The sequence below is a fragment of the Neophocaena asiaeorientalis genome, unplaced genomic scaffold (assembly GCF_003031525.2).
Source record: "Neophocaena asiaeorientalis asiaeorientalis breed wild unplaced genomic scaffold, Neophocaena_asiaeorientalis_V1.1 scaffold108, whole genome shotgun sequence".
Lineage (NCBI taxonomy): Eukaryota > Metazoa > Chordata > Mammalia > Artiodactyla > Phocoenidae > Neophocaena > Neophocaena asiaeorientalis.
In genome coordinates, this window is record NW_020173770.1 from 6326060 (window position 1) to 6336045 (window position 9986).

Sequence of the window (9986 nt, forward strand, 5' to 3'; positions counted from 1 at the left end):
GGGCATGGCCCGCCGGGGGGCAGCCGCGCTGGCGCTGGCTCTCGCGCTGCTGGCGGTGGCCCTGGCCGGGGCCGCGGCCCAGGGCGCAGCCGTCGAGGACCCCGACTACTACGTGCAAGAGATTTGGAGCCGGGAGCCTTACTACGCGCGCCTGGAGCCCGAGCCCTTCTCGCCGCCGCTGCCCGCGGGGCCTGGCGAGGAGGAGCGGAAGCTGCGCGCGTCCGAGCCCAGGCCGCCCAAGAAGGCGACCAAGCCCAAGAAGGCTCCCAAGAGAGAGAAGTTGGCTCCGGAGACGCCTCCGCCAGGTAAGTAACTTTCTGCGCTGCGCGGCCCGAGGGGGCGCCCGTGGCTGTGCGCCTGTCCCAGCGGTAGCCCGCCGGGTCTGAGGCGACCGCAGGCTTCGCAGTCTTCGCAGTCCGTGTGTCTGGGACGAGAGACCGGTGAACCTCCCCTTCGCTGCCCCCCACCCCCTTCCTAGGCACTGCACTGCGCATCCCGCGGGCCGCTCCGAGCGTCCTGGAGCTTAAACCTGACCGGCGGTCCCCTCTCAGGTAGAGACAGACTGTGCAGTTGGGAAGCTGCCTGGGCAGCTGGTCCCAATGCCCCAAGTTTGAAATTTCCTGGGCAAAGGATCTTTCTGCCGGACACTTCTTCCTACTCTGCCTACTTTTTCAGTCTTCTCCCAGGGCGTTTTCTTGAGAGTGAATTTCCTATTTGGCGATGTGACTAGTTGGTCTGTTTTGGCACCGTGGCCTTCTGGGGAGAGCTCAGCGGTGGGCCTTTCCCCAGGCAGGGTCCCCTCTCGGCCCCCTCCCTCCTGCTTTCTGTGGGTCCCTTGAATCCTCTGTCCAGTAGGGGCAGGATGGCAGAGCCTCTGTCGGGGAGCCTTGGGCTGCAGCTGGACTCCTGTGCAGGAGGAGGGGTTAGGGAAGCCCAGTGGCGCCTGAAGCCGGCCGTCTCTCCCAGCCTTCTCAGTTGCATCCCCACTTTCCGCCTGCCCTGTCTTGGGGAAATGACTTCCATTTAGTTTCTTACACTCCTTGAGAAGGGGGACTTTCTCTTCATTGTCCCAAATGTTCTTTGCTCAAATTGCAGAGGGCTGCGGTCCTAGTATTTAAAGATTGAGGCATGAGGCAGGGTTGTGGCCAAATTCTCCAGCCTTGTAACGGCCTTCCTTGAAAGGAGATACATGCCAGTGGCACGATTACACAGCTCCTGGCATGAAAAGCATCACCTTTGTTTGGTTAAACTGTTCACAAGAGATAGCAGCGAGGCAGTGGGGAAGGAGTGGAGATGGTGGCTCAGAACTCTTGAGTGTGTGGGCCCATCTCAGCAGCTCCTTTGCACTTACCTGGAGGGGGAGTCCTGCCATATTTCAGTCTGTGGGCGACTCTGTACATCTGCAGGCAGTTCTGTGAGTTGTGTAACAGGAATAGGAGTTGGGAAAAGACACTCATATTTGTAGACCATCTGCTGCGACTTTATTAGGAGATTTACGGGCAGCCGTCTGTCTCATTCATTCTTTCAGGGGCTCTGAGGGGTGGGTATTCTTGTGACTTGACAGATGAGGAAACTGAGGCTCTGGCCACGTAGGCAAGCTGCTTAGGGTCACTCGCTGGCGTGGGAGATTTGAAAACCCTTCTCCTGTGCTTTTAACTCGAGACCTTTTTTGTTTGGTAGTTTGAATCAAGCCGGCATGTGTTTTTGTTTTTTTAGTATCTGCTACGTGGTTAGCACAGCGCTGGGCATGGCTGGGAGAGGTGAGTGGGAGACACATTTGTTAGGTTCTGGTATTTACTGGGGAGACGGCAAGGGGAGCATGGAAGAAGCCGCAGACTGAGAGTGTGAGGACTGCACTTAACGCCCGGGTCTGGGGCTCAGCGCTCAGCTTCCCGGACCTCAGCATCTATCCGCCCAGGACGACTAGTGCCTGCTACCTTACTTGTCAGCTGCTTGATGAGCTTTTCAACAAAAGCTTGCAGTGTGTCAGCTCGTGGTTGTGCTAGCCCTTCTGTGAGTTCTTCATAACTCCGCAGGTCCTTACGGAGAACCTTTCCAACATCAGATGCTGGGTGAGGTCCTGGGGGGAGGGGAGCGCAAGACAGCCCCTGCCCCGCCCTCCTGGAAAGCACCAAAGTTGGCGGCTTGGAGAAGGTTATTGCAGGTGTGTTGAGGGCTGCATTGCTGATTCCCCAAAATAAAAACAGGGCCCTGGAAATTCCAGAGACAGCTTCTGGAGAGCTGCCTCCAGGCCTCCTGCCTGGAGTGTGTGTTTCTAATAAATTGTGTGGGGCTTTTCAGAGCTCCCCGACTCTGACAAACAAAGCGTGGCCTTGGTCAAATACTTTCAAGTCTGTTCTCCCCATTCCGCCATTTTTGGCACTTGACCACTGGAACCCTTTACCCTGGACCCCAAGTGGGGGAGCTTGGTTAAGACTGACTTTGACTGGGGGGGGGGTCAGTGATAGTTTGTGCAGTTAAATTGCAGTAAGAGGAGATGATTTTGTCCCCCTTAAGGGGTGGCTTGATATATGTACTGCTCGTGATATAATAGAAGCATTCGTTTCTGTTTGCTGTGAACTTCTGGACTGGGTAGATGGTGCCTGCTACATACCAGGCACTGTCTAGACACTGAGGTGGGAGTGAGAGGTAAGATTTAGAGAAGAAAAAGAAAGTGAAAGCATATATAACTACTCATTGAAAAGTCTGTCATGTGCTTTGTCTTTGCAGATGATGAAGTATTTTCCAGATAGCCAGTATCTTGCATAAAGGCTGGGCTCCAGGGAAGATGGAAGGCAGATGTTCTGTGCGTCAGGGTCTAGGAGGGAGTCTTGTCTGAATCCCATAGGGAGGTATACTTAAGGAGCCAAGGGCATTGGGGATTTGATCTTGGTGTGAGTTTGACTTGCCCCTTGACTGTTCTTGCATGCTACCACAGAAATGTGCAATGGATGTCATGGGCTGACATTCTCCCGGAAGTGGCTTGGACAGCTGAATCCTTTGGTTAATTGAGAGCATTGCATCTTCCACGAGCGGCTGACAGCTTCCGGAGAAGTAGAGCCGTGATGTGCCGAATAGAGTGAAATCTTCAATTTTTTTTAAAGTTTTTATTTGGAAGTAATTATAGACTCACAGAAAATTGCAGAAATAGTGCAGAGAGATCCTGTATACCAGGGGTCCCCAGTACTGGTCTGTGGCCTGTTAGGAACCAGGAGGCATAGCAGGAGGGTGAGTGGCGGGCGAGCGAGTGAAGCTCCATCTGTATTTACAGCCGCTCCCCATGGCTCACAGTACCGCCTGAGCTCCGCCTCCTGTCAGATCAGCGGCGGCGTTAGGTTCTCATAGGAGCGCGAACCCTGCTGTGAACTGCGCATGCGAGGGGTCTAGGTTGCGCGCTCCTTATGAGAATCTAACGCCTGATGATCTGAGGTGGAGCTGAGGCGGTGATGCTAGCGCTGGGGAGCGGCTGCAGGTACAGACTGTCATTAGCAGAGACGTTTGACTGCACGGAGACCTTAACAAATCAATGGCTTGCAGATTCATACCAAAACCCTATCAGTGAGTGGCTAGTGAAAACAAGCTCAGGGCTCCCACTGGTTCTGCATTATGGTGAGTTGTATAATTATTTCATTATATATTACAAGGTAATAATAATAGAAATAAAGTACACAATAAATGTAATGGGCTTGAATCATCCCGAAACCATCCCCCCACTCCCCGTCTGTGGAAGAATTGTCTTCCGTGAAACTGGTCCCTGATGCCAAAAAGGTTGGGGACCGCTGCTGTATACTCTTGCCCCAGCTTCCCCAATGATAACATCTTTTAGAACTACAGTACAGGATTTCTTAACCTCGGCAGTATTGACATTTTGGGGCCAATTGTGTGTGTGTGTGTGTGTGTGCGCGCACGTGTGTGTGTCTCAGGGCGAAGGCTGTCTTGTGCATTGTAGGATGTTTAGTAGCATCCCTGGCCTTGACCCACTAGATGCTGGTAGCACCCTCCCCCAAGTTGTGACAACTAAAAATGTCTCTAGACATTGTCACCTGTCATCAGTGGGTTGAGAATCACTGCTATATACAATGTCAAAGTAGGAAATTGACATTGGTACAATACTTTTAACTTTTAGGTTACATTCCCTGGTTTTCACATTTGTGTGTGTGTGTGTGTGTGTGTGTGTGTGTGTGTGGTTCTCTGCATTGTCTCACATCTATGGATTCATGGAACCATCACCACCATCAGGATACAGAACTGTGAAATCTTTTTCTGTGGTGGAGTGGGACTCAATATCATAAAATTTCTGAAGCCCTCATTGTGAACATCAGTAACTCCCAGAATTTTAGAACTTCAAGGAACCTAAGTGTTCATTGCATGCAAGTTCTTGTTTATTGCAAGATTCCGACAGTGGGCTGCTCGGTGTTAAAAAATGATTGAAGAAGACAATTTAGGTGATATAAACTTTTTTTTAACACTTTCATGAAATGGACAGTCTCCTTGTGGAGAATGGCAAAATGGGGCAGAAGGCAGGAAGCTTTTATAGGACAAAGAATAAAGAACAAGGAAGAAGAACATAGAAAATATCTGGTTGGCTGGGGTGTCACAGTCCACTTTGTTTGGGGTGAGAAGACTCAGAGTTGGCTTGGCGTTGGGGAATTGGCTAACTAAGAGCCAATTCCGGTAAGAGCAACTCCATCTTGGGCCTGGAAGTTTACTTTTTTTAAAAAATTATTTCTTTTATTTTTGGCTGTGTTGGGTCTTTGTTGCCACACCAGGGTTTTTCTCTAGTTGTGAGCGAGGGCCACTCCTTGCCACGGTGCGCGGGCCTCTCACTGCAGTGGCCTCTCCTGCTGTGGAGCACGGGCTCCAGAGTGCAGCCTCGGCAGTTGTGGCGCACAGGCTTAGCTGCTCTACAGCATGTGGGATCCTCCTGGACCGGGGCTTGAATCCGTGTCGCCTGCATTGGCAGGCGAATTCCCATCCACTGCGCCACCAGGGAAGCCCCTGGGAGTTTACTTCAACGCCAGTCTTGGCTCACACGTTTCCACTGATGGGTGCACACCACCTTGCGAGGTTGCTTATCCATTGGATAAATAGTACTGATTGCTAGCATGTTCTTCTTCACAGGGACCTGGCAAGCTGCTTCTCTCTAATTCCATTTATTCAGCTGTTTCTAGCCAAATTCAATATTTTCTAGATCCCTGCAGTTGGAATGCTTTGAGGTCCAAAGAGTGAGTCTCCTGGCCCCAGTTTTCATCATCCCAGGGTGAAGAGTGAGATGACGGACCACATTCTGGGCGTGGGAGTGGATTTGGGGTGTACTTCTCATGTCATCTCCAAATTGATGGACTTGGTTTGGAGCCATACTTTTTGTAGAGAAAAAAATGGAACAGAGAAGTAAACCACAGTTATATAACTGATTTGCCTTTTCCCTCCCAAGTGGTAGGAAGAAACAACCAAGTTAATAAACAAGACTCTTAATAGGTGATTTGAAGATGTTTTGTCTCCCCCCTCCACTGGGTTAGAAGTAGCCTTTAACTTTCGGGTTCCTGCTTGTTTGTTGCTTTCTTCAAGGACTGGGGAGCATGTACCTCTGTTGGAATACACGCCCGCCTGCATTGCATCCATGGTTTTGGTCCACGGTCTTGAGTCCGTGGAATTCGCAGAGTGGGCAGCGATCCATGTCTGTTCGTATGTCTGTGCCCAGAACTGGAGAGTTTGCACTTTGTGCTGTGTTGCCCCGGCTTGGGGGGGAGGGGGGGCGGGCGGGCAGTGATAATCAAAGAGTTGTTATTTGAGCATATTTGGTTGTAAACAAAGCCCTTTCTGTTATGCGCTGCCAGCTAGTTGCTGGAAAGAGCTTCACTTTTAAGCTTTTGCTGCAACACTCTTCAGGGCGTCTTGCAAGGTTTGGCCTTCAGATGGAAATGTCTTCTGCCCGGCAAAGCTGGAGTGTGAGGATTAGATGAATGTGTTTGTAAATATTTCACTATATACTTTAAAAGCAATCACAAGGCTGTCAGCACACCTAAACAAATAACAAGAAATCTTTATATCATGGTATTATATGTTCTCTTGAAGAGTTAAATCCAAAATGTTTGGTCCAACTCCCTACAAAATTCCAAGGGAAAGGACTTTTTATTAAAAAGGTCTTCTCATGTACATCAGCAAGCAGCTTTCTAAGACACCACCTCTGTGTTTCCAAAATGCTTTCCAAAGTCAGCTATTCGCGCTGGCAGATCTCCTCTCGACTGTGCCCATGGTTCCAGAAACCAGGGTTTGTGCATGGATAATGAAGGGACAGACACTTGCGTGTTTGGGGAAGCTGGGTTGGATGCTGTGGTTCTTGAAAATAGCCACCGCGTTTCCTGTGTGCCCCGGGCATCCCTGGCTGCCAGACCTCACGGTGGGTGGTGGCTTCAGTCCCGTGGCAGCAGCAGCCTGGGCCCTGGAACCTGGCCACGCCACGCGGCATGCGAGATCTTAGTTTCTGACCCCATGTGCCCCGCAGTGGAAGCGTGGAGTCTTAACAACTGGACTGCCAGGGAAGTCCCTTGGAACCTGGATTTTTGAGGTGGGGGTCTCTGCTGGATGTCTGAGGTAGCCAGGGAGCCTGAGCTCTCAGGCTTTGTGCCTCCAGCAATGGCTCTGCCTTCTGTGGCCTTCTGAGGTCCCTGCCTCCCTCGCTGCTTTTCTGGGATCATGAAACCCATAAAACTGGGGTGGCTTTGGATGGCTACGGGAAGGGCTAGTGTTCGTAACTGGCTGGGATCCCATCAACTACTGATCTGGGTATCGTAGGATGGTCAGAGCCACACAAGACACCTTCAAATGTTCATTTAAGACTTTTCATTTAAGACTCTAGATTTTTATGGAATACTTGATGCATGAGAGGCACATGGAAGAGTTTGGCATAGTTTTTTCAGGATTCAGAGAGATTCAAAATCTGGCTCTGCCATTCATGGACACGTATGACATCTTCGCGCCTCGAATTCCTCACTGTGACAGGGGAAAAAAAAATAATGATAATAAGCTTCCCAATGTGGTGTGAGGTTAGAAGGTCGATGCACAGCCTTGCAGTCTTTCGAGGGACAGGTCAGAGGCAGCTCCTACCCAGTGTCCTCAGGTCCCCCAGCTACGTTGAGTCCTGATGGGTCCTGCTTAGCAGTGCAGCCCGGTTTATCGGCGTTTCCTTCTCTGAGTCTCACTCCCTCCACTTCTTCATTTGTGCTTCATGAAATCACCTCTCACATTCGCTCCTGCTTCCAAGGCCTTGTCTCAGGCTGGTTCGTTCCAGGCAGAGCCCAAACAGAGACCAGCAAGTACCAGCAGTGCCCCCTGCAGGGCTGGCACACCCCACCTGCTGTGGTTACCGGGGTATCTCTTTAAAGGCTAAGGGCTTCTTGCTTGGTTGCAGGTCAGGAAGGTGGCTGCTGCTGCACAGAGGCTGGGCGTGGCTGTCCCTTCTGCCTTGGGGACCCTGGTGGAGGCCAAGTCTTCTGCACGAGACCAAGGTCTTTCTTCTGCACAGGAGGCCAGCCCAGAGGAGGTCATGGTCTGATCGGCTAGTTTCCCAGGGAAGACACAGCCAAGCAGGAGCAGGGGAGGGCTTTTGATTGATTGATTGACGGACTGATTGATCGATTGACTTTGATCCAGCCCTGCTGAATAAGTACTTAGAAAACTGCACTGGTGCTTCCGTCTCCAGCCCAGACCATTCAGGTCACTGATTAACGGACGCAGGCACGTCCTTCAGCCACTCAGTCCCTTTTTTCAGGCTTCACCTGATGCCTGGGAAACCTCCTTCTGCCAGGAGCTTGACGGTCTCAGATTTGGGAACTCGATAAGGACACAGGCTGTCCCCTCCCTGTGTCACGATCCTTTTCTTGCTAACACACACAGGGAGCACGAGTTTCTGATTTTTTGGGTTTTTTTTGGGCTGCTCTGCGCAGCCTGCGGGATCTTAGTTCCCCGACCAGGAATCAAACCCACGCCACCTACAGTGGAAACCTGGAGTCTTAACCACTGGACCGCCAGGGAAGTCCCGGGAGCACAGGTTTCTAACTGCTTTTGTTTCGGCTTTTCACGTTCGCCTGCAAGGTCCTCCTTGGTCCCGTGGTGTTTGAGAAAAGCGGAATTATTGTCTGTCCCGGTGCCGCGAGGCTGCCTCTCTGGGGAGCTCCTGAGAACCTGCAGTGGCTTGGTTTCTCGCATCCTTCCTCCTCACGCGGGTTCCTTCACAGGAGCCAGGCAAGGAGCTTAAGGCGGGGCTGCGTCCTTCACAAGAGGGAGCGCAGGTGCCATAGGGCTGGAATTTCTTGGGAAAATGCACATATGCGGCAAAGAATTTTTTCGGATTCTGGGGTTGCTACTGTAAGCTCCTAGTATAGAGAGGGGAAAAAAATCGTTTCCTGTCAATCAAGGAGCGTGATATTTATCACCATGGACCAGAATAGAATATGTGGCCTGCATTGGCAATTCAGTTCGCTACTTTTAAGGAATTCAGTTTTGTCACGCAGCCCAGATGGAGATGTTGATTTGGTCCTGGCTCCTTCTCTGTGCATTATTTCCAGTTCACGCTTTCTGTCATCTGTACGAGAAGAAGGGGCAGGGAAGGGCCTAGGCCTGGCGTCAGGCTCCCGCTCTGCTGCTCCTGTCTGTCAGTGACCTCGGGTGGGTCTCTTCTCCTCTGGGCCTCCGTGTCCCCCTCTTGTAGAATAATGTTCGTAGCAAGCTTCCTGCCCTCGATGGGTATTTGCCAAGATCAAATGTTTTAATCTACGTGAAAATGCCTTGTAAATTGTGCCCCGTGCTCCACGTGTTGGCTGTTACTCTTGCAGCACCTGGGATGGTGCTTTGTGACGGTCGGGACTTGGGACTAACAGGAAGGGTGAGAAGGTGGAGGCTGTCTTTTATTCAGAGGTCACTGCAGGTCAGGCACGGCCCTCAGTGCTTTGATGTATGTCATCTCTTTCCTCTCCGTAACTCCCACCGAGGCAGGTACCGTGTCTCCTTATTTCACTGATGAGGGGAATTAGCATAGGAGGGGTGAGGTGGGTCCCCCGAGGCCACACATGGTCGTTGCAGTGGCAGAACCTGACCGCCTGGGGTTGGAAACAGATCTGTAGGTACATGTCCTGGAAGTGCGTCTTCCCTAGAGAAGGTGGCAGGTGCCCTGCCTGTTTTCTCGGTCCCTTTGCCACTTCCCTGCAGGGAATCTGTTCCCCACATGTTGGTCTCAGGGGTGATAGCACATCTGCCTCACATCTGGGCCATTATTGGATTCCCAGAGCTGAGTACGGGGCGTGGGTCCAGGCCAGGGGAGTGAGGCTGAGGGTGTTCGTGGGGCTGTGTCCTCTGACTCTGTCTCCCATGCTGGCCGTGGAGGCCCCGTAGAGGTTGCCCAGGCAGAGGGAAGGCCTGCAATGAATGGCCGGCTTCCAGGGAGGGGTTGGATGGCTTTTTCCTCTCATGTTTTGTAAAACTTTCTCTTCCCTTAACATATTATCTTTCTGCCAAATCAGACGCTTGATTCTCAAAAGTTATGGCACCCAGTTTTCCAAACAATCAAGATTTTTACAGACCCTCGATCAGGCTCTTTCAGAAGAAGTCATCTTTGGAGGTCACCGGGCTGGCATTCCTACCCACAAAAATGGGACAGATGCCGAGGTGACGTGAGGCTGATGTCATCAGCTGCACTTAGGTTGGCGGTCTTCCTCCTCTGGCCTTTCTGAATGTTTTGGTTTATTGATTTCCTTGACCCGAGGAGGACATTTAATTTTGTGATTTTTTTTTTTTTTTTTTTAGCTTACATGAAAAATGAAAGATATACCCAGCAGGTATCACCCAAGAATATGATAGAGAGGGGATTGCCTGTGGCTGGGCCCAGTGCACCCTTGAATTTTTTGAGGATTTAAGATTTTCTTGATAAATATCTTTTTTTTTTTTTTTTTTTTTTTTTTTTATTTTAAAACTTTTTAAAATTTTTTTTT

The 9986-nt window shown here is 50.9% G+C and overlaps 1 protein-coding gene across 1 annotated transcript in view; it reads left to right on the top strand.

The window, feature by feature from the left end:
• The first annotated feature begins 4 nt into the window (after window positions 1-4).
• The window catches only part of CPXM2 (carboxypeptidase X, M14 family member 2), a 117899-nt gene continuing 107917 nt past the window's right edge, over window positions 5-9986 (top strand). The window contains exon 1 of the mRNA XM_024751595.1: window positions 5-305. Within this exon, the coding sequence (XP_024607363.1) occupies window positions 5-305 (301 nt within the window). The remainder of the gene's footprint in view (window positions 306-9986) is intronic.